Consider the following 25527-nt stretch of genomic DNA (forward strand, 5'->3'; position numbering starts at 1 on the left):
CCTGAAAAGGCTAAAAGTTAATGAAAAGCCATAGGTCTTCTGTCTCCAGAAAATATAACTGGTGAGGAAACCACAAAAGGATGTTTACAGCATGGACTACCACAGAGATGAAAGCTGTGTCTGTATGCGGTAGGGGAAGCAGTGTCAGCAGAGCAGCAGATGCCTTTTAAGGGATTTATCCAGGTTCCTAAGCTAGCATGATAATAGCATCCACACTTGCATAATGGTTTTCTCCCAGAGAGGAGAGGTTAATAATACTGTGATTGCATAGGCTGCAATTCTAATTAAAGAGTATCTTGGCTATATTATTTAAATCAATGCAATTTTAATTCAATGTTAAAAGTCAGTTCTGTGCATCCTTAGAATGTCACTAATCACACCACACTGTATCATTGCCCAAAGTCACAACTTATATATAAAGTACATTGAGGAAAATCATATCTTTATATACAGCTTGTATATAAAGAACATTGAGGAAAATCATATCTTTTACTTGAATATTTCCTGATATTTCACTAAAAATTTTGCTTACTACCACCAAACCATGAAATAAGTGATTTTTTGTATTCATATTTGGCTACATAAACTAAAGATCACAATTAAGACACTTTTCCAAGAACAAACTAAGTTAGGATCCAAATTGAGAGTTGTGTGCAGAAATCACTGGCTCTCATTAAGCTGCTCTAAACACATTTCATTGTCAGAAAATGTATCTGATCCAGTACTTAACTTCTGACTGATTTTACTACCTTGCTCCTCCCTTTTAAGTATTTGCACAGACAAGTACCACCATAATTCAACAAACTTGACAATATTAGTAACATGACTACAGAGCACATCAGTACAGGAGGCAACCATCTGTATTATCCATGGGGGAACTAAAACTTTATCCACGAACACAGGATCAGTTCTGTATTGAAGCTTGGACATTGTTTAATAGTAATGCTTACCTTTCATTTTGTACTGATACAATCAACCTTCAGCTCAGAGCTACCCCATTGTTTTGCTTTTGAGTCATTGCTAGCACAACATCCTAGAACAAATAAATGAGCATATTTGTTGGAAGAGCAAAGATTCCAACTTCATGGGTTTGAGTATATATTTTACAGACATAAAGGCCAGTTACTAGGTACAATTTCTGAGGAAAAAGTCTCATTTCCCCGTTTCAGGATATGGCTCTAAAGAAATATGATTGATTCCAGTTCACTCAGATTTGGTGTATCTCTGAAATTCAAAGCATTTTCTTTCACTTGGGTACTTGCAGTGACTGGCTGTCTCCAGTGTGGTAATCATATATCTATATATATCTGTCTCTTCAACCAAGAGTACAGATAACCAGAAAAGACAGATATAGCAATTTGGAAGGTTTGCATTCAACCTTCCATCCACTTGTAAAACATGCATCTCAGCATTATTTATTCTCAGAGGGACTAAACTCAGTCTTTCAAATGCAAGGAAGGTGTCTCAAGCACCAAGATGTGCATGATTTCAAGTCAAAGGCCTTCCACAAGGGCAAAGCACTGTGCTGAGGGGACAATGCAAATACAAACCCCAGTCGTCCAACAGGCAAGAAACCATTAGGTCCTTGCACTGGGATATTGGAAATGAGAGTTCTGGTTCCAATTCCCAGTGATCACTTTTTTTTGTGTAATATAAACGCAACACAAACTAGCACATACTGCAGCGAACAGGGTATGAGGGCCATGTTGTGATGAGCAGGCCCTACCCCTTCTTCAGCAAGGGCACAGACATTAAACTCTTATGAACAAAAGTGCTGCCAACCAGAGTCCTTGCTTGGTCTCATTCTCAAGAGCTCCCAGGGGATACACGGAGAGGCCAGGTGCCTATCCATTTTAGCAGGGCTCCTGGCCAGGGACAACATCTCCCCACCCTGGGAAGAGACATTTCAGCATCCTTGGGTGGCCACAGGCGAGTGCTAAGAAAACTCAAGTGCTGATAAATATCTCAGCAGGCACAGAGAGGTGGTGCCACGAGCTGGAGGCTCAGGCAGGATTTAGGCAGACTGGGTCACACCCTGGTTTCTCACAGATTGAGCTGCAGTATGGATGTGGATGGCTTCCCCCTTCCTCAGGGGAGAGGAATAGCCAAGTTCTCCATATTTCATGTGGCATAAGGAATGTGCTCCTCCGGAGTGACCCTGCAGTATTAACCCCCAGCCACATTTGCCTTACAGTGACTCATATTTTGTGGCCCTGTGCTTCATCTCACAATGGGAATTTGAGCTCTGTGTGTGCATTGCATACTCTCATATTTAAATTCCCCAAATGCTCGTCCTGGAATTAAAACAATAAATATATGTAAACATACACACATATACATATATATAAATAATTTTGTTTCATATTAGATTTACATTATCACAACTTAATGTTTTAGAATTATTCCAGTGAGTAATTCCAACAGTCTTTGCCCCCCCCAGCTTTTCAGTGTATAAATAAACTACGTGAGAGCCTCAGCTGTCCTGCAGCTAAAAAGTACTGCTACCCTTGAAACAGATGTTTCTTGAGACTGAATTCATATAGTGAAAATAAATTCAAATGTGTACAAAGAAATTGTAAAAAATAAAAATTCTTAAGGTCACTAATGACCAAGCAAACTGAAAAAAAAATCCAAATCTAAAATAAGCCTTTAAGTGAGCTGCAAATATATGCAGCATGACTTAGCTAAAGGAAGGACAGGGATATGGAGTTAAAAGAAATTGTCATAAAAAAGCAGTAATTATTTAGTCATGAGAGATCTTTTTTTTTTCATTTTATTCCTATTAAAATAATCAGCCATAGATTATGTACTCTGTTCAAACCACTGAGGTGTTTCAATACAGTACTGAGTTATTTTAAATAAAAATTCACATATTCAGAGTACATCTACTCAAACAATAGAATTTCCCTTGCTTTAATTTTTCCTCCCATGTGACACAGCATGGATTTGCTTTTCTTATTGTTTTGATCTATTTTTACAACAACTATTGCTGTCTTACACTTTCTCACAGTTACCTCCTAATTTCATCAGAATAAAACAACAGATTATGCAACAGAAGATCAGGCTGGAACATGAACATCAGCTGTGTCACGTACACAGCTGCTACCTGCACAAAGCACAGAAGTATTCAAAATTATTCCATCCTAACTCATCCGTGGTCCAGGCTGAGCACAACTGTAATGTCAGTTGTGTTGATATGCACAACTTTGAACACATCTCTCCTAAGCTTTCATCATCTTTTCTACAGAATACTTAAATTTTCAGCCAACTCTGTTAAAAGGAAATTATTAGCAGCAGAATAATACCTGCCTTCCTTTCCAAATACACATACCTGAACTTACAATAACAGTAAACCTCTTGACCTGTTCTTATGAGACAAAAAGTAACATAATCTGTATTCTGTTCTACAGGCATAAAAAAAGTTAATAGAAAACTCCAATTCTACTTAATATTTGCTACCTGGCATAAAATATATGCTCTAATTACATATTCTGAAATAATACACTTTTAACTGCAGAATTTACAGTATTCTCACTATTGAGAGCATTCTGTTAAAATTTTAATTTAAACTGCCTGCAAATACAAATTGTACCAAGATTTGTAGCCAGCAGCAACTATGGAGAATATGAAAATAATTTTTATCAGGAATATATATAAAAACATTTCGGCAGCATATTGTATTTCAATATTTATGTTGAAAATACTAAGACCATTTACAGCACCACTTAGTGGACTTTTTTTCTATGGAAATGCTGCCATGTGAGGGGAAAAAAAATGAAATAGAAAAAACCTCTAAAAATTAAACTATTAAAATGCATCATCTTCCACTGTGTTCTGTGCAGAAAGATGAATTTAACAATTAGGTCACAAAAATGCTCCACAGAATACTGCAGCAGTTTTTAGCAAACATCCTCAGGAGTATAGTCCTAAGTATAGCTTGTATAAAAATACTAGGGTTGGATATGGACTCAGAAACATGGCTATTACCAGAGGTGACACTATGAAGGCCCTCCAGTGACACTCAGAAAAAGTCAACTGGTGTCTGCAGAGAATTTCTTATTACAATTACACTTCTTTCAAAAGACACATTGGTGCCTTAAAGTCAGCCCAGGTGTGTATTCCCAAACTGTGGCTGTACAGAGCAGTCTGTGTCCTCAATTACAAAAGAACTTTTTTCCCCCAAGGAAAAAGATGTAAGAACTCATTAGTCTGCTGAATGTTGTTCCTGTATGCTCATATAATCACACAAGTAAAGTAGCAGGGCTCAATAACAGTAGAGCTGTCCATTCTGGGGTACAGCCAGGACAGAAAAAAAAAATCTGGTTTTGAGTGAGCTGTAGGACATAGCAGATGGCATTAGGTGAGCATGACCATAACCAGCTAGCAGGGAATACTTCTAGAAATATGGAAGTATGGATATTGAACCCATGCCGCAGTCATATAAGATGATAAGCATCTCTTGTTGCACCAGTTTCTTCTTCAAAGGACTTCCTGAAAGACTTGTACAGCAATGTCAGCCTTTCAGTCCTCAACTGTTGACAGCTCCACCAGTATCATACCAATCCAACAGATGAGGTTTATCATGCCCAGCATACATTCTAGTGCACCATAACTGCAGCAGAGGGCTGGGATCAGGTGCTCTGGAGCACAGATCCAAGAGCACTCTGGATGTGGGATGCCAGTGCCCAGGTCACAGGACCAAAAATGCCACTCACAGAGCCAGAGGCAATAAGGAGCAACATTCCACAACCATCTGTGCCTTACAAAGTGACACTGACAGTGTTCCCTTTTCATTCTTGGACACAGTCAACCAGATTTAATGCTTTCAGCTAAGACAAGCAGGTTGACTTTAAATTATAGCAGAAAAACTGGCATAGTTTAGTTCTGTTATCATCTAGGAGGCAGGTAGCTGCTGAATGGCAGAAGTGGCTTTCTGCTGCAACTGAAATCCCACTGCAGTGTGACACAGCTGTGCTTAAGTGTGAAAATTTAATAGAGAAATTTTTTTAAAAGTTTGGCAGAAACATGAAGCAGCATGGGCTGGCCAGAGCTTATGCTGGTCTAACACGGATGTGACAATGACTGGTTTGTTAGCTGTCCTGTCCTGCCAGAGATAGAAATGCAACTGGATGCCCACACTGACACACCACATTGTTTACATAAGAATGAGCCTGTGCTCATCAAAGTGGTGTGTGCTTCACACATCAACTCAGAACAAGCCCCAGCGAGCAACAGAAAAGAGATTCTATGGACAAGAGCATCCAGAATTTGTTCCCATGGGGAAATGAAAGGTCATATTCCATCACACATTTCTCTTCTGCAATACCACACTTCCCTGACATATGCAATAATAAAATATTTGTGTGTATCTGCACATGTAAAAAAAAAAATAACATAAATAACACCATAAAATCTCTACACAAATTCCATGGTAGAGGGAATTGCAAATTGACAAAAATATCTTTTCTTTTGAAGAGATCGTGACAATTTAGTTACTTTCTCACTACTACACAACACTTACAGAGATTGTAAAAACAGGATAGCAAATCATACTGAAATTTTGAGAGGGTAGTTGGAGCACAGTCTACAACTGCCAAGTGCATGGACCCCCTTATCCTGTCAAACTACAGATAGTGTAGGACAGAACTAGGTTACTTCCATAAAGCCTTCCATGAACATTTCTGAATAGCCCTAAAAAACTTTTGAACGTAAATCCCACCCACCTTTAAAATTAACTATTTGTGTTAACATTTACCAAAGTTTTGTAAACAAAGAAAGCCCAAGGATTCACAAACGATTAAAAGCATTATTTGGGAGTTGTTATTCTGTCTCCTCTTCCATAAAAGCATATACATGACAGCAACAGAAGGAAACTGAACAAAAAGTTTTTTTCCATTGAACTTTTATGATCCTGCTGCACTGCTTTTTGTTCAAGTCAAGCATCATAAGAAAATAAAAATACGGTTTTAAATAAAGATGTTGTTAACAGAAGTTGCATAAGGTGTCAAACATCTAGTGTTAAAAGCTTGGACTGACACTGCTGTCCCCTCCCTTATACAATTCCAGCCCACTTCCCCACTAACCCTTTTTAGAAATACTGCCTCCTTCAAAGCCAAGAGGCCTTAAATGAAATACCTGCGTTCACAAAAGCCTAGCTGAATCTGAAACAGTGCATAAAAAACCAAACAGAAATATTTGCAATGTTATTTCTCTACTTAGAGGTGTTTTGGTTTGGTTTGCATTCCCCCCAAAACAAGAAGTCATCGACTGCAAATTCCATTTTGGATGCATACATTCCAGGGATTCATACACACTCCAAGTTCAGTATTTCCTATGAACTGAAATTTACCATCTCCCAACAAATCCTGAGACATTCTGTGGATGTTGAACTCTCCTCACTAATTGTACAGTGCATCATAAAAATCTGTTATTTTGTTTTTCTAAACAAAGGTTCAAGTTAGAATGGATATCTAGAAAGGCATCATACTCTTATGTGCATACACTTCCAACAAAGTAAGGTATGATTTTGTAAATGTATCTGTCATGTTTCAGAAGAATTTTAGCAAAATCTCCTCTAATTTTTTGTACTGTAAATACAAAAAGAATTCCTGCATGTCAGTTATGTGGACTTGGTATGGTGCACTGGAGCTTCCACAGTAATAAACTTGATGTATAAAAGCTAAGAGTTATCTTCTACAAGATTCCAAAAACACTAATTCAGCTAAGTTAACAGCTTAACTGTTCACTAAGTTAACAGCTTAAAGGTGTTAAATACATTAAACCTACCAGCTTCTACATGCAACAGATTGATAATTGACCATAGACAACTATTTTTTTTCCATAATCAATATTTACATAAGTTCTGATGAGTTTTAGCCAACTGACAAAAATTTTGGAAATCCACAAGTCATACCATACTCAAAGTATAAGCAATGTGCCAAATAAGCCTCCAAAATAAAGAAACTACTACATGAGAACAGACAATCAAGAATCCTCTACCATCCTGAGTCTGTACCTCTGTTTTCTGCTGAGAGTATTTGCTCCTGTTATATCACTGACTTTACTGTGTTTTACTGTTTTATCACTGATGCAACCAGAAAGAGTACTGTGGAGAGTACTAATTCATTTAAGCAAAAAATAATCCCTTTCAGTTGGTTCAAAAAAGGACTACCTTGAGCCAAAATATGCTCTTGAATTACATATGGGCAAAAACATGAATACTGCAGTACAGTGCAAATTCTGAAATACCCAAATAAAGAAGATGGTTTTGCTTGTTTGTTTACCTTGGAAATATTTTAGATACACAGGCTTTTAGAGAAGATTAAGGATGGAATTTTCAGGGAAGTTTAGAAGACATTGTCTAAATCCTTTGAATCTTAATAGAGGAATCATGGAATCACAAAATAATTTGGGTTGGAAGGGACTTTAAAGATCACAGTGTGTCAAACCCCCTGCCATGGGCAGAGACATCCCCACAAAGGCCCATCCAACCTGGCTTTGAACACTTCCAGTGATGGGGCATCTACAGCTTCTCTGGGCAACTTGTTCCAGTCCCTTTCAAGCCTCACAGCAAAGAATTTCTTCCTAACATCTAATCTAAACTTGCCCTCTTTCTCTTTAAAGCTATTCCCCTTGGCCCATCAATAAAGGCCCTCATAAAAAGTCCCTCTCCAGCTCTCTTGTAGCCCCTTTAGATACTGGAAGGTGCTACAAAGTCTCCCCAGAGACTTCTCTTCTCCAGGTTGAACAGCCTCAGCTCTCAGCCTGTTCTCACAGCAGAGGTATTCCTCTTTGTGGCACTCCTCTGGACTTGGTCCAACAGGTCGATGACCTTCTCATGTTGGAGGGAGTTATGACCCTTAGTTCTTATTTAAGAATAGATCTCTCCTGTAAGGCAAAACTGACACAAAAGATTCACATAGCTATTTAACCTAAAGAAACCACTATTTAAACGACAATTTTCTGAACTTTAACTTTTCACTGACTTTAGACCTAATCAATTTTTTTTTTATTTTTAAAATTTGGACAGTGTTTACATTCCAGACATCCTACCATCAACAAGTGGAATAATCCTGTTAGGTATGTTTTCTACCAAATAGAAAACAATCAAAATAATCACTTGAAATTCTTTGATTTCACTGCCAAACTAAATACTATGAAGATTAAGCATCACTACAAGCAGAGAATGTCAATAGACAATTTAAAACTATTTGACACCCAGTATTAGGACATGCATAATGAAAATCAATATAAACCACTTAACTATTCTCCTATTTTGTTATGCTGCTTATTTGAAAGCCAGTGGGCTTTCTGAAAAAGCAGCCTTTTTGTAGTTATTAAAATGTGATTCTTGTAAAAAGTATTATCTAACAAGTTGGATTTTCAAACCAATTGTATGGAATTTCTCTTCCTTATATTTTTATTTATTCTTTGAAATATAAAGTGCAAAAGACAGATATTAACTACAATTTGACAGATAAAAGGCACTGAAATAACTGAAGAAAATTTTAAAAAGGCTTTAACTCTAAAAGAAATTAAAGTGAAGATTGGTTTTATTTTACATATTGAGTCTTCACTTACAAGACATCCCCTTAATAATGGCTACATATGAATAATACTTCCCTACAGCTTTACAATTAGATATTTTATTTCTATGGTTAATACTAGGGATATAAATATGACGAGTTACATATGATATATATGTTATGCACATATGATATGTATGATAAGTTAGGGGAAGCAAGTTGTCCTGTATTTGTAGCTGCTAAGTAGTATATCAAGTGTGAAAAAAAAATCAATAAACAATAAAACCAAAGTGTAGTATCTTCAGAATTATTTATCTTCTAAGCAAGAATCACTGTAAGGAATAATACCTCTTCCCAGAAAAACAGATTCCTAGAACTGGACAGTAAATTCCTCATGACAGGGGCTGGAGTATAAAAGGATTTACTTAGACTCTTGTCACATTCTGCAGAATCTATAGAAAAAAATTAAATATTTGGGCTCTATAAATTGAAGAGTGAATGAAGTTTAGTTTTGCAAAGGTAACATGGGAGGTGCTACTACATCTCTAAGAAAATCCTAGTTGACTTTCACTGTGGAAAAATCAACACTAGAATACAAGAAAATTACTTGTATACAATATCAATTATGACAACTATTTCAATTTTATTGTTGATACAACAAAGAAAAGCGTAAGTACATGTGTGATTTAGTCTACTACTATATGTATTCACTCCACTGTATTAAACTAAGTATGTCTTAGCTCCCTATGGTCCTTTTCCCTAGAAATAAAACCAATAGTTTTTTCTGTGCCTCTGAAAATACTTCACTTATGCAAAAGCCAAAACACTCAAGTCCTAAATTAAATATTCCATCCAACTAGGTAACAAAGCTCATCTTAAGGCTTGTCAAAACATTACTGTTAGTGTTACGGGTAAGACTCTGATCTTTCCATCAAATAAATGTATTTTAAGTGCGTTAAGAAAAGTAGAATAAATACCTAGCCAACTGGAAATGTTCAAATTGACAAGGCAACTTTACAGCAACATCAGAAATTGCTGGAAAAACTAGCTAGCAGAAGCACTGAATGTTTAATGATGTGCTCCTTCAGATGTGTACATATATATTTTAATAGCCAAAATAATAATGTTCTCAAATGTTTTTCAAATCAAATTGATGTCATAAGCTCTCTTAGTGCAGAAAAAGAGAAATCAGTCAACAACTGTACATGAAAAGTAATCATGCAATCATCTTTACACTTGTAAAGAACCTACATAGCCAAAACAATATTAAAATTCACCCTGACCTGCTCAGATTTATCAAATTACAATGCATAGCTCAAAAGATATCTTCTCATCAGTTAAGATCCATCTATGTACAGTATATTTGATCTCAAACTTTACTGGAGGGTATAGTGAAATATTACCCTAATTTGTGCAGAGAAGCTGACATGACATATGATGACCTAAAGCTGGAAGTGGAGCCCCGTGTGGAATGACAAAACACAACTTGTAACAAAGGACTGCTGCACTAATAACAACAGGTCAGGCTACTTTTTTGTCTGTTAAAATGCTTGCAACACATGTAAGTAATATCATACATCGACTTTTACTACTCTTAAGAAACCTTATATTTTGGAAAAGCTGCTTTCTATACTGACAGTCTGCTCTTTTCTCTTACAAAGCCTTACCTTCGAAAAGGTAAATTCATTTTAACAGTTCACTAACCCTAAATAAAATCACCAGTACCTGTTCCCACAAAGAGCAATTTGCACAGTATTAGTTTTCTTGCCAATCATATCTGAAAGGTTTGTTTCATTTTAATTTCCAAGTTGAAAAGCCTGTCTTTAAATTAAGTTAATCACCCTAGGTTAGCCCTATGAAAATTTCATATGCTTGTCTTCTTATAAAACATGCTCTACACTTTCCAGAACGTTTGAAAGGTAGTAAGTTTTCCAGCTTCCAGGAAGTATTCTTGATCTTAAACCCACAAAGGCACAACATTTCCAACTCCCTGCATCCCTTCAACCCAGAATTTCCATTACACTTAAACCAACTGTTTACTAACAGAGCATGGGGAAGCAGAAAACACCCTAACAGATCTCCCAAGCCACAGCTATCTAGCCTAACTTGATATCTCATGTAATATTCAGATGATCAGGGTTTAGCTTAACACTTCAGAAGTATGTGGTTTCAAAAGAGAAAAGGAAAATTTAGATGTTAGAAGAGATAATGATTTATAAAAACACGTTTTTCTACACATTTTTTCTCTACACATGCTAATGTGCCACGACACCTCTATCTCCAATTGACACAGAACAGAATTATACATACCACAGTTTGGTGGTTAACTTGAATCACTTCATCCCCAGCATGGATTTTCTTGCACCGATCTGCGGGTGACTGAATTTAAAATAAAAGAGATGATCAAGAATACAGGTCTTACCAGTCATCATCTCTCTTTCAGCAGTATGATTGCTAAGCTATGGAAATCAGGTTAGATTGATAATGACATTCTACTCTGAAATAAAGAATTAAAGAAATATTTAATAAATCAGTTCATTCTTGTTGGAGAAAAATTATATGTACTATTCTACACAATAAAATCACATGTTAAGAAAGGTGTATATATATGAAAGAAAGAATATATATGATAACCAAGTCCTAAAGATTTCTTTTGAATTTCATCTTGACAGAAGGATGCTTTATTCTGCCTGACACCTCCTAAGCCTTGAAAGCCAATCTTTGGCTGACTTCTGAACCTACCAAGACTAACTGGCAATTCTTCATAAGCAATTTTCATTTTTATTCTACAACATTTCAATATGTTGCAGAGAGCTTTGGTAAATTACTGTTCTGCAAAGAGCACATAAGAAGAGAAGATTAGGTTAGGTACAACCTAGGAAGAGCGAGTAAGTTAATGGTAACTTTGGTTTTGGAACATTGTTAGGGTGAAAGAAATGCAACCATCATCAAACTCCTACAGTCATCACACTTTCAAAAAAGCAAAGTAGCTTTGTACTTTGCTTTTACCTCAAAAAAATCTCAGTAACAACAAAAAAAACCAAATAAAAATTAAAACCACAATAAAAAACCCCTTCTTCCATAAAGTGAATGTCTCACAATTTTTCCCTTCTGCCTTTACAGTAAACCAACTGTTTTCTGAGGGGAATACTTTTAAGTTTAAAGGAAAATAAGTACCTTCAGTTATTCAGAGAGTCACATTTTAATTTTTCTCACAGTACTGTGGCTGCCAGAAGGCACTTAATTGACTCCACAGTAGAAAGTGACTGACAATTGGAAAAAAACCCCAAATGAAACATGTTGCTCAGATTTCCAAAAAAACTGCTACAAATTTTATGTACGGGAATGAAATGAAATTCATTTTTATGTGAGATAAGAGGTCATCTAAAGAAAATGCTCTGGGCCTGAAATGTGGACTTTTTGTAATAACCTGTGTACTACATCCCCATTCAAAACATGTCCCATAGCTATGCCATGACTTTCTAGTTCAATTGCACATAATTCATGGCCTAAGTTAACAACAGTGTCCAAATGAAAGATATCCAAAAGAGACATGAGAGGCTGACTCAATCCTAGCAGACATTGCACAGAACATCCTAAATCAAACTGGGCTGGTAAGAATGTAATTTTACTTATATAAAGAACAGCAGCCTTGACATTTTGTCACTATTTAAGCAATAAAGGTATTGGACGACTGACTTGGGGAAAGATTTTAACACTGGTGATTATGTTCTAATAATCTGTCTTCTGTCTGTCGTTTTGCTACTCACACTCACCAATTCATACCTCTAAAATCTTTATAATCCCCCTATGCAACACAGCTCTTTTAGCAAGACGTAGTTACACCTAAGACTTTTAAAATGCAAATGCAAGAGAATCTTGTGTCATTACCCTTGACCTCTTCAGGATTTTATTATGATACAACCTTTGCTTTATAGTGTCTTGAGCACTTGCAGCTTAAATCTTGACAAAACAGGTATTCTGTGTAGCAGTTTTCCAAGCCATTAAAATATGGTCTGATAATCTTCAAACTGGAAAAGTCTATGTTAAAAAAGCCTCATGGCAATTATACCTCAAATACACTGCAAGGTGAGGTAAAAATAATTTATAAAGGCATGTCAAGGCTGTGGTCTTATGAAGGGATTGCAACTCCTGTTTCTTATTGTTTTTTCCTCTCCAGTAAAAAACAGACCTTGATGTAAAATAGTATCTTTTATCATGGCTATTTAAGGAAAAGAGAGGAGAATCGATATGATCTTTCTTTTTTAGATGTACACGCTGATCATTAAGGACAGAATCCACTCATAAAGTCCTACCAGGAGGAACAAAGTGTGCCATGTCACAGCTGTATCTTCATTAGCTGGTAATTTGGTTCAACAGGGAGTTGAAGTGGTGGAAGTACCTGTCACTGAGGGTCACACATCAATAACTAAAAGATATTCAAAATCTGCTTAGGATTTATTTTTTAGAATAGACTTAGTTTTGTCCTTTATGCTAAATGTTGTCATTTTCCTATTCCCCTGGTATGCTCACACTGCCTGAAAGTCCAGTTTAGAGCCCCTGGAGGACAATTTCTGCATGCTCACAGTGCAGATTTTGGTGTTATTTCTTCTGAAAAGACTCTCTTCCCTGCAATCTAAGGGTACCATGCAAAGCCAACCAGATCAAAGTAAGTGGTGACATTGGGAGCACCCGCTTCAAAGCCACATTCCTGCTGGAGATGCACTGCATGCTATTACTTTAGAAAAATACTCCCTTTTATTGAAAAAACAAAGGACAAAATGGTCTTATTTGAAGGACACATTTGGTTTGTGCATTAAAAGAATCTCTCCAACATGGTCTAGAAGGGCTACTCAAGAAGAAAGCTAAACTCTTTTGCTGGACCAATACACCCTTTAGATTGTTACTTCCAAACAAAAGATAGAAGACATGAACTGGAAAGCTCAGCTTGCTCTAATGCTACAGAGCCACCAGAGAGAAGCCCTTATAGGGCAGTGACCTGTGAAGAGTGCTGCCCTCTCTCAGTTCAAGCCTCAGAGCTCAGCTGCTTTGATCTGCAGGGCTGATGTATTGGGGGAGGTGACTTCTAATGCCAAGCAGCAAGATCCAAACTCTAAAGGGCTTTGCAGGTGAATATCAAACACCTCAAATGCCAAACAGAGAAAGCAGAACTGTCATTATACAACTACTCTCTTACATCAATGTGGAGAGCACTACCATGATACTGTGTTTAATACAAACACATGTTCTCCTCTAGGATCTTTCAGAAAAAAAAATGTGTCACTGTCTCACTTGGAAGAGCAGATTCAGAGATTAAAAACACACACAATTTTGTTCAAATGGAAGAGAATTTGGATTCTTGTTTCCTAGAAGTTAAACCATATTGCAAAGAGTAAACATGCGAAGACCAGCAGGTCTGATCACATATGCATCATCGTGATCTTGTTCTAATCATGCTGCTTAAATCTTTCTCCTTCCATCTACCAAAATCAAAACTCTGTGTGTTGTTTGTGTGCATGAGTGTTAAAGAAAGCATCTAGAAACTGTGTTCTTAAAAGCAGGAAACACCCTTCTTTCTCTAAAGCACTACTCATTTTCACAAATGCTTTAACACAACAGAGCTTTTTCCCTTCACAACAGAGTGCAGTTTCTTGGTCTGCTGTGAGCACCTCCAGGGTGTCACAGTGAGTGAAAGAGTCAGTAACAACAGCAGAAGAGTCATCATGACTGAAGCTTCCTGACATAGCTTTAAATTATATTCATGAATCACAAAAGATAAGAGTTTTGAGGGAATGCATTAAGATTTTATTTTTATCTTTTCCCCTGGGAAATTAAATCCATTAGTAAGTTATGGAAAGAAACTGTTCCTTCTTTAATTTGAGACATTCTGCAAAATCTCTCTTTTACAGAGAACTTTAAAAATTATTCTCTTCATTTAATAGATATTCTAGATTAAGCTCAACTATATTTCTGTTTGGTTTGTTTAGTTTTGCTAATTTCACTAATGATGGCTGTAGGCCTGACTCTTTAGAATTTTGATTTTCCTTGAAATGCCTTACATTTTTCTTTTTCTAAGACAGGTGGCATTCATACAAATTCTACAACAGGTATTTTCTATCGGTTATAACACATGGATATCCTGCCCACAGCAGAAAACAGAAAGGAAAAAGGCTATCAGATTGCAGCTCCCATGGAAGGATGAAAATAATATGCCTGTTTTATTGAGATGTTAACAGAACCTCACTGCAGATCAGATGCAGCAGCTGTAAATGCCATGTAGGTAGTTTGCACTTCCCACAGGATGACACAGTAGCATGGTAAAACAAACATTTCTGACAGCCTCATTTTAAGAAAATGCCATCAAAATCTTTGAAAGGAATTGCCTAAAACATTATGGAACAGCTCAGTGCTGTTTAGTGATTGTTCCACATTAATTGAAGATCACAGATAGAAGATTTTTCTCCCAAAATTATCATTTTGCTCAACTCCTAACAGACAGCCAGTTCCCTAAATAAGGTGTACAAGGAAAGGAGGTTGTATTTCAAAAGCTTTTGAAAAGTAGTCTATTATATTTTACTTGCTCTTTAATGCCTTCAGTGAGAATTAGTAATAATTCTATAAACACTTCACTGGTAATAAGTGTTCCTTTCCATAGGCATTACTCAGAAGTTCATGCAGAAATACATGATTATTTGTCAATGTGAAGGGATGTCCATTTCCATGCACTCATCTATTACAAAATGAAGCTTGATAGATGGAAAATATAAAAGCTGTTTGTCTAACACTGCAGCAAACTCCAGCATAACAGCTTAAACATAATAGACATTTATCTTTTATTCACAGAGCAAAGTAACTCCAAGACAGCTGCTTCCTGTCTTGATCAACTAGAGCATTTTAGGTGTCTTGCAAGAACAAATCAAGACTGATACTCTTGGTCCTAAACTGGGAACAGCTCTTTCAATTCTGAGGTAAACAAGCACAAGCATCTCTGCTGTCCAACATGCCATCGGTTCTTAACAGCCAACTAGCACAAGTTTGCAAGCAAAATGTAGTTTATAGCAAAGGGAAAGCATTAACCACAGGTAAGGTCAAAAAGGCTTCCAGGCCTGAACATACAGTATTAACAATACTTACATTTTCTGTTGTTCCAGTAATTACATGAAGACCATCATATGTTGACTTAATGTACATACCCTAAGAAAAAGACATCATGGGAAAGAATTTTTAAAGTGTTTCACAAACCATCACCATCCAAACAAAACTTGCATATCTCTTAAAGAATCTCTCTTTTCTTTTTGCTCTCTTTAAGATTTGTGGACTTTAAAGCATGCCATGAGGAATTTGTCGCTGGATAGGATTGGCCCTAATTAGCAATAACAAACTAAAATGATTACCACAGTTATGTCCATAAATACTCTCCACTTTTTTTAATACACTTCTTCAACTACAAATATAACAATGCCTTACAAAAAGCCCCAGAATTACAAATTGCCTCAGTATGATAAATATGTCCATTTTGCTTTGAAAACTACATTGAGTTTTAAACGATCTGGAGTCTTCAGCAGGCAACACTGCAAACACAACTTTCAAACTGCTAACAAGTGCTTGGAATTGTGCCTGCAAAATTGCTGTAAGACCTTCTCATAGCCCCACTCATCCCAGTGAACACTTCAGCTATAAAACTCGTTGAAAACTTCAACATCAGCTTTGTTAGCTATCCCACTTGTTTCAAAAAAGTTTGGAAAAGGAGGGATAGCTTATAAACAGACAGAAGTTCCTGCATGGGTAGTCCAAGACAGTGTCTCAAATATGCCTTTTCACCAAGCCTTAATTCAAACATTTCAACAGCATCCACTATGAGACTAAGAGAAGGAAAAAGGAGACATAATTGGCATATACTGAGCGTTCAACAATTTCTGAGGAATCTCCTTTCCCTCAACCACTTCACTGAAAGCAGGTAAACACTGAGTGCCTCAGCAAACATTCTCTCCATAACCTATTTCTTCTCTTTTTAATCACAGTGCCACCGAGAAGTCTGTTCCTAGTTGAGGAGCAGAGTGCACTCACTGGTGAGTAAGTATGGTAAACAGGCAAAGAAGACATATCAAGTTGGACAAATCTAGTTTAGGACCAGAATTGACAGATTTTGGTAGCAGAAACAAGGAAGTACACCTCAATTAACAAAGTGGATAACATCCCCAGAAAAACAAACCAGGGACTTTCAGAGTTTCTTAGGATAGGGGCTCAAAAGTGAACTCCTATTTTGTTCTGCACAATTACATAGTGTTAATGGCATCAAACCCAGCTGTCATGTTCAGCTGCTAGAAGGCAACAAATCCAGAATCTACTTATTACTACACAGAAATCCCTGACATCATCCTTCAACTCCCAGCTCCTCTATGCACCTTCAGTAATTTGTCCAACGATTGGCTCCATCATATAGATTTTGCTTAACTCAAATATCGAATGGTTTTTTCACACATTTTTCCTCACAACACCCCTGTGAGGTAGGGAAACACTAACGTACACACATCTTAACAGTAATATACAGATATCTTACAGGATAATGAGCCACACAAGAGGCTGAGATATGCTGGTATCTGTTCCTTGGTACACACCCACCCTCAAACCACCACCAGTCAGGGCCTCAAACCCTCTCAGGATACAGATCTCAGTGACTGGGCCATACACTTTGCAACACAGCAAGTGCTAAAATCACAGTGACCATGGTGGCAGGAACTTTGAGTCAGCTCCTCACACAGCACAGTTTCTGAAGAAAGCCACATCTTCATTTTTATTGACAGTGAGTTACTGCTTTCAACCTTACACATCAGGGTGAAAGCCAAGGGAAAAGTCTCACACTTAATGGTTACGTTGTTAAGTTTTGTGCAAAGCATTATTCCAAAGGATAGTAAGTTCATCCAAGTGTGCTACCATTCCAGAGTGCAAATCACATCCAATCTAGTCTTTTCTACAAATTTAAAACACTTTGAAAATGCAAAAGAGGAGAAAGAACTTTTGCAGAATGTTCTTGAAAGGCTAGGATCAAGATTTTGCATACATTAAGAAAGAGGGAAGAAGGAAGCTGAAAGATATCCACCCTAGATTGCATTTATTCCATACGTACAAAATTAATAAATGTTGCATTAGTACCATGTCACATTAATTTTGCAAGAGCCAACATACTTCTTGTTATAAAGCAGCTTTTAAATGAGGGGAGGTAACATTTTGCAACACAAAAATAAGCCCCTTTCACCCATGTTTCTCCACTCCTTGTTTTAAGTGAACAATGTATGTGAAATGGTACAGAGAAGAGAATGTTTCTGGCTTCCAATTGTTTGATCTGGAATGAAAATAAGAATACCACAGACATTTACAAGTTTTCCACTCTCTGCCTCCTTGTGGCTGCACAATGTCAACAGTACTCTTAGCAATCAAGAATACAGGGGAGATCAATCAGTGTGTGCTCTGTCCATTTGCACTGAAAGAAATTGGTAGACACACATCTTAGGTATTCAAAGATAGGTCGCTAAGAATTAACAAGAATCAGTTACACCAGATGAAAGGAAAGATAATGTTTATGACTAAAATAACCAGAAGCTAACCAACCCACTAACGAGGAATAAATGTATGCCTGGATTAAAAAACTAGTAACTCAAGCTTAATTACATGAGAGATTGTCCTGATCAGTTACAGGCAGAGGTCTAATTTCAAACCAATCATTACAATTTTTCCTGATGATTAAGTTAAGGGTTAGAAAAGGGACTTTTGTGCTCTTTTTTTCTTCTTTCTTTGTTTTTGTTTATATTTTTGTAAAAATGAAAACAGAACGTGATACATTTCTAACATATTTTATGCAATGCTGGATGGAAAAGAAAAGAAGACACTAATTCCATTTTATCACACATATAACTGAATTTTTACTTTTACTCCATTTTCATGGAGCCCTCCAAAGTTGCACATGCCTCTTTAACCCTGAACAGCTCTTAGAATGCTGTTTATAACTCTTTCCCAACTCTTTCTTTCAGTTCTTCAAACCAAAAAATACAGGAGAAATATCAGGAAGAGTAGTACACTGGATTCCTGGAAAGGGAGTCAGCAGTGCACTTTAATCAGCTGCCACACCCTGCTGTATCTATGATTTGTATTTTATGAGTGATTTTTTACATGACAAGCTTCTTTTGTGTTTGCTTCAGGAGGCAAAAAGGAACCCCAAACAGTCACTCTCATGTTTGGATGAATTTACCTTTGCATTTCTGAACCCAGCAAGCTTGAAATCACATCACAGTCACTTACCTGACTGGGATTAAAATGATTATATGAGCAGGAAACAATTGAAATTCAAGATTAACCTTTGGTACAGTTCTTTGATACTCTGTTCTATATTAAAAATAAAAATAAAGTAGAAAGTGACTTGCAGAAAAACTATTCAAGAAAAACCTGGTTTCCTGTTTTTTGTCTAAATACACTCAGTGTTTTCAGTCAAGCAGCAATATTCTTAAGTCTGTTTCATGGTAAAACATACTACCTAAGCTAGTCAGTTTTGTCTCTGTAAAAACATATAATGTAATGTAAAAACATACAAAATTAAATTCTGCTTACTGATACAGTTGAAACAACCTGCAAGTCCTCAAAGAAAAAAAAAAAGAAAAAAAGAAATGATTACACATGGGAGCACATTGGTGATTGTACAGTTGACCACATTAATCCATTTTAAGGCTTTTTAAATAACTTTCTACCATGACAACTCTTTTCACCCTTACTGCACAGCCACTGCAGGTTATATTTCTTCCCCTAGCAGCACTCACTGGTGAACACATGAATGCAGCCAGTCACAAGAGACAAGAATGGAGGGCAAACAAAAAGGGAAAAAACCCCAAACAACAAAACCAATAGCAAACCCCACCCGTAACACTGTATTACCCAGTACACAAGAGGCTCTCCACATCACACCCTAACAACATTTTCCCCTTGACAGGTTATTTAGTCATAGGTGTGAGTTAGTTTCAGTATCTATAAGACACGGTAAACCCTGTAACACATTTACTTGTTTCTTCTGCAGTAAGGTATTAGTCTGACAATTTACATTTACCTCTGACAAATATGTTTCCACAAGAAAAGACCAAACACAGTATTTGTGCTGATTAAAACATCCTGATCATGCTCCAATCTTTTTTAAGTTGTAACAGCTTCAAGCATTTTCTTAATTCCAGCACATATTTACCCTGAGTTTAGGGAAATAGTATTGTTTTCCAAACTTTTAATTTTCTTCGCTTCTCCTTTCCTTTTTCTCTCCCAGATTTACTTTAGCTTCTTAGCTGTTGAATTTGAGATGTTAGATATTCTGTTTGTGAGAGGTGACAAAGACATCTTCCCAGTTAGCAGCCATCCTTGTCTTTTTTCTTCTGCCTGAAGTCCTTCCATCTTTACAGAGCATTTTATTTAGTGATTGGTAAAGCAAGCACACAACTGGCACGTGGGTTAAAAATCTACAGGAAAGTTGAAAATAAACCATTTTTCCACCTCCATCATTGCACAAATCCTGGAATAAGGTCCAGAAATGATTTAGCTTCAGTGTTTCTGATGTGCAGAGAATATTTGCAACTCCAAGCTCCACCATCAATTCTTAAATTGACACCCTTAGCACTCCATGGGGCAGCACTGATTCAAAAGTATTAGTTTGAAAACCAATCAAATAAACAAAAGCCCAACAACCCAAAAGCATATAAAGCACCAAGAACCACATGACACAGGTGATCTGTTGGCAGGATTGGCGCTGTTACAGAGGGAAGGGGATGATTTTCAGTCTCCCAGTGTGAATACCCCATCCTTGGCGCCTGCTCTGAAGAGCTCACAATCTAGAGGAGACAGCACAATGCTGAGGCAACACAATAGTGGCACACAGGCAAGGATGAGGAATAAAAAACATTACTGTGTCAAAATGACATTGTGTCCTTCTATGGCTTGTATACTGCATGGTTGCTGTTTTCCTTTTTTTTAAAAATACAGATAATTCTTGTTATGACAATGACATCAAGACCCTGTTAAGTTGGTTCACAAATACATAAAAAGAAAAAGCCCTGCCTTGAAGAGTTTCCAGTTTAAATAGACAAGACAGACAGAGGGTGTAAAACAGAGACACAGAGAGGGAAAGATATTCTCTCATCAGCTACCCAGCAGGAACAGACCCATGAAACATATCCTTATTCACAAAAATACCACTCAACATTTCTCAGTCCCTGGGAGTTCACACCAACCTACACAAAGACTTAAATGAGAGGAAAAAACCAAACAAAAAAAAAACCAGTCACAAGACAGAAAAAAAAAATCAAGTTCAGATAAAAATGGACAGAACTCATAAAAAGGTGGTCAAGAGAAAGGGGTAGAAGATTCCTAATTACAATAGAAGATAAGGTTTCAAAAGGTTGACTGCAGTGAGGTGGTAGAAGAGTTAAAATTACAGGAGAAAGGGGGGGAAAGAGAGGGAGGAGAGAATCCATGAGAAGCTGAAATCCTGAAGGACAAATTTAAAATGGATTCAGAGATAAAAAAGAAAGCCAGTAGAGGAAGGGAAAACAAATTGCAGACTAAAACAAAGGATGGGGCCATATTTACTCATCCAACTGTTTGGGGTTTTTCTCATATTTTAATTGCGATTTTCCAAAAGAATGGAAAATTAATTTAGTGTACAATTGCTCTAAATAACTTGGCATATCACCTTTGCCAAGAAAAACAAATCAACCTAAAACCCAGCAACAACCAGCCCACAAGCCAAAATATTCTCCAAAACTACAACATCCAGACAGCTTCAAAAACCTGCTGCAAAGAGTACAGCAGTCCTCTTTCAAGACTACTCAAGAAAATGGAATAAGAATAAGCTTGGGCAGAAGTTGCAAAAACTATTTCTTTACACAAAAAATGTTTAACTGTATTCTGATCACCTTCTTTTCTACCTCCAAAAATTATGGGAACAGATATTATTAATGATGTAAAGTCATACATCTGGACTTGTTACCAGCCTTGGTTTTTTCCATGCAGTGGATGATGGATACTCGAGTAAACGAGATCAATTGTCAGCTCTTGAACAACAAACACAGGATGGCTGAATCAAGAGCCTTTACAAGCACCTGATTAAGAATGCAGAATTCTTGCAATAAAATGCAATGAATTACTTATCAGCAGTGCTGTGGAACTCTGGAATAACTTATAAAATAGCTTTATATCCCAGAGATACTATGAAACATTTTCCAGAATCTGACAGGTTTTGTGCATAAGCCCACGCAAACTTCTTGGTTGAGTTGATCTTAGTAATTTAAGTCCCTTCAGACTTCAAGATCATAGAACAATCTGAACTATTTTTCAGAAGCTGGTAAAAACGGCAAGAACTTCTTGCTCATTTCTCCCTGTTCACTGAATTCTGCATACTTTGGTCAGCTTTACAAAATACTCCCCTGTATTGGCCCAGCTGCATGAGAAACCAAATGATTTTTGAACTTCAAAACAGAAAAGGCTAACATGTCTTATTAATTTTCATATATACAACTTATTTTTAAAACATCACTTTCTCATCCTGGGTGATGGGTTTGATTAACTGCGTACTTCTTACCAGCCCTTCACTTGGCTTGATGTTTGTAAGCTGGATCACTTCAAGATGGGCAGACTGGGAAACCAGTGGATCAGAAGAGAGTGAGATAATGTGATCACAGACGCCAGAGAGTGTTTTACACTAGGAAAGAAAAAAAGAAAAGAAAATGTCACAATAAGTATACCATTGCTAACTATTTGCATATCAATATTCAGTTTAAACCATTATATTTTTCAAGTACATACAAGGCAGAGGGGGTAAGGCCTTGGGCAGCAATACATTACCTATGATGACCCTGAACTAACACATCAACCGACCAGGGAAGAACAGGAGGCAAATGCTTTTGCATCTGAGCAGAGACAAAAAGAAGTTCCCATGCACTCTCAGGGATAGGTGCCCTGCTCAGGCACACAGGGAATGCATGGTGAGCTCCAACCCCCACCCTACCTACACCTTTTGCAAAGACAATAAATGCCTCAAAGCTCACTAATTTCCACAGAATGTGCAGCTGCTCAGCACCGAAGAAAATCAGGTTCTTAATGATGACAGGTAACTCCCATTAACTCTGAAGTTTATTCTATACTAATAAAACATGCTAATTGTCTTTGGACTAGGTTTCTCATGTTCTACAGCTGCCAAACATGATTTACTACTGCAGACAAGAAGATTACAGTAAATCACCACTTCACAATGGGATAGCTCTTAAACCAGTTATTGTTGGCAGTCTTTGCAGCAAGAGAGAAAAAATTTCTAAAAAGGCAGAGACTGTGAAAGTAGTACTGTTTTATCTCCTGATCTCTCACTCCCTGACCACTCTTTTCTCAGAAGCAGGAAAGCTGTGAGGTTTTCCTATCATTCTCTGTAAGAAAGTGATTTTTGAGAGTTTTAATGTTTTCCATGAAGTCCCCTTTCAGTAACTTTAAATGATTTCTCTGTTCAGGTCTCCAAATGCATCTTTTGTCAGCAAATTCAGGGATTAGAACATTCTCCTGGTTCCAAAACTGGGGGTATCTCCAAAACCAATTAAGAATCAGCTTAACTGCTCTGAAATTCAAAAGATGAAAGCTAAGCAGTCTCCTCAAACAACTGAGACACAACTGCACACAACTGTTGCACCAATGAATCTTCCAAGATTCCGAAGTATAGTTCTTACCGTAAAAAGTATCTACAATGATGATATGGAAAAATAATGTAAAACTGTGTATAATCGCTTGCCAAATCAGCATTATAATTCTAAATGGCGAGTCACAAATATCTTATATAAAAGGGAAAATTAAAAAAAATTGATATAAGAAAAAAAATCCAATGACAGTGACATCTTAATCCTGTTACAGACCAGCACTGAGATTTTTCTCCTTTAAATTATTTACAAACAGTTGAAAGTTTAGGTTTGTATACAGATCACTTATTTTACTGAGCAATAATGTTTCAGCGTGAATAAGCAAATCAAAATCAAATGGAAAATATAACAAAATTTGCATTACCAACATGACCTTCTTACAGAAAATAATACTACCTTCAAGCATAGCCACACACACCACCCTTCTATTTTTTGATGCAGAATCATTATTTCATAAAGTAAAAAAATATATAAAATGAGGCTAAGAATGGTTTGTGCTTTACCTGAACTACATAAAAATGGAAAAGTGAACTTTATTGAAATTTGGACACATGAAAATTGCTTTGAGCTGGCATTTTTAAAAGGTAAAGTTATATAAAATTACATAATAAAAATGAAAGCTTATGTTTCTGTTTATTTGTGGTTTTAAATACAGTGTTGGCATGTTATTTCTATTTTCATCTTGTAACTGCACTGACAATTATTGGAAAATTGCTTAAAAAATTACAGAATACTTAGCTATTCATGCAAAGTGAAGAGACCCACATTATAAATTATTCTCTGCAGATGAAAATGGAATTTTTCATATCTCTTTAGACTTGTATTCACCCACCTATCCTTCCAATTAATTTCCTCTAAACCCACTAAATGTATGGGGTTCTTCGCAGTTTCAGAGAAACTTCTGTTTTTACAGAATTAATTTTTTTCTCCGATTTTCAACTGTTACATTGCAGAGAGATGCCAAAACACATAGAAAAGGAATGTTGCCACCACCTAACACAAGGTATGACATTTCACAGGTGTGGCTCCTCATCAAAAAACACGTTCTCAGCTGCCTTGACAGATGATGGGGAAAAGAGAGGAGTTGGGCAAGTCCAGGACGTGGCACAGAGCAGAGGCCTAAGCTGAGATGCATTAAATATCTCCCTGGAGCAGCTGCTCTCCCTCTGCCTCCCATGAGAGGGGTACAGACAATCTATACAGTAATGCCTATGGGGATCAGCATTCCAGTACAGTTATACTGGTTGCAATCCTAAAACAAGGTGGTGTGAATATTCCCCAAGAGGTGCTCTGGGAATTTTGAGTGTCAAAATCACCAAGTTGCTAGGATAAAAAAATCTGCCATATGCTTCAACGCATTTCTAAAATACCATTGTCTTTTGGATCTCAGAGCTTTCTTAGATATTCCCACTGAAGTCCAAGAGCATGTTATCCCTAAAACCTATTTTACATTTAAATATTTTCATGAAATATTCCTTGGTTAAAGAGCTGAACTATAGGTAGGATCAAGTATCTATATGGCTTACGTTAAAGGCAAATTTTCATGAACTCTGAGCCTGTCCAGAGAGAGCCAGGGCAGGAAGGAGAACACACTTACACAGCAGTAAGTGAATATGTGAGATATATTCTCTCCACACTGCAAAGGCAGGGTATGTGGGCCCTTACTGGAAACGTGTCCAAAGGCTGACACAGGCAAAATAATGCATTCTTCCTTGCCTTTATTCCCAGGAACATCTCATTCACAGTTCATGTTGATAATATCCTAATCAGCATAAACTCACAAACAATTTTCTGTTCACCAGCAGCATGCTTCCTCCCCATCAGACAACTGCATGGAAACAGAGCTTGGACTTATTCAGTGGATCAGGGTCTTTCAGAGCAAAGATGTTGCCACGTGGTACTCAAACACTGCATTTTTTTCTACTAATTTTGTTCCTAACAATTTATGAACACATTATTTCTCAGCTTAATTGTTCAGGACAAGCTGTATTTTAGTTCCACTGCAATCAAGTGGTAGCCACCTTTTCTCTCAAATGGCAGTTACCTTTGCATGCTTTGTAAAACTACACTTCTGATTATGAAAACATTGTTAATGAGATCAGGATCCTTTATCCTTTTTAAGTGTGAATGCCTGCTGCAATGCAGTATTAGTTACAGTAAGACACACAGGAAGCTGAGGATCCAACTGCTCCCACAAAAATCAGCAGGCATTAAAAATCCCCAGCCTTTCTCAAGCTGCACTCAGCTCCCAGTGTGCAAGGTATCTGCACACAGGGGAAGGATTTGTCCAGGCCAAA

The 25527-nt window shown here is 37.0% G+C and overlaps 1 protein-coding gene across 8 annotated transcripts in view; it reads right to left on the bottom strand.

Annotated features, from left to right (window-relative positions):
* Positions 1 to 25527, bottom strand: part of CNKSR2 (connector enhancer of kinase suppressor of Ras 2) — a 204822-nt gene that overhangs the window by 99688 nt on the left and 79607 nt on the right. For 6 of the 8 annotated variants that reach the window (XM_085050763.1, XM_085050743.1, XM_085050794.1 and 3 more), the window contains exons 6-8: positions 22132 to 22251; positions 15660 to 15719; positions 10836 to 10904 (exon numbers count right to left, since the gene is read on the bottom strand). In XM_085050763.1, the coding sequence (XP_084906889.1) occupies positions 10836 to 10904; positions 15660 to 15719; positions 22132 to 22251 (249 nt within the window). The remainder of the gene's footprint in view (positions 1 to 10835; positions 10905 to 15659; positions 15720 to 22131; positions 22252 to 25527) is intronic. The other 2 variants (XM_085050753.1, XM_085050771.1) reach the window with 2 other exon arrangements.

The sequence above is a fragment of the Lichenostomus cassidix genome, chromosome 1, assembly GCF_008360975.1.
Source record: "Lichenostomus cassidix isolate B80296 chromosome 1, HeHo_3.0, whole genome shotgun sequence".
Classification (NCBI taxonomy): domain Eukaryota; kingdom Metazoa; phylum Chordata; class Aves; order Passeriformes; family Meliphagidae; genus Lichenostomus; species Lichenostomus cassidix.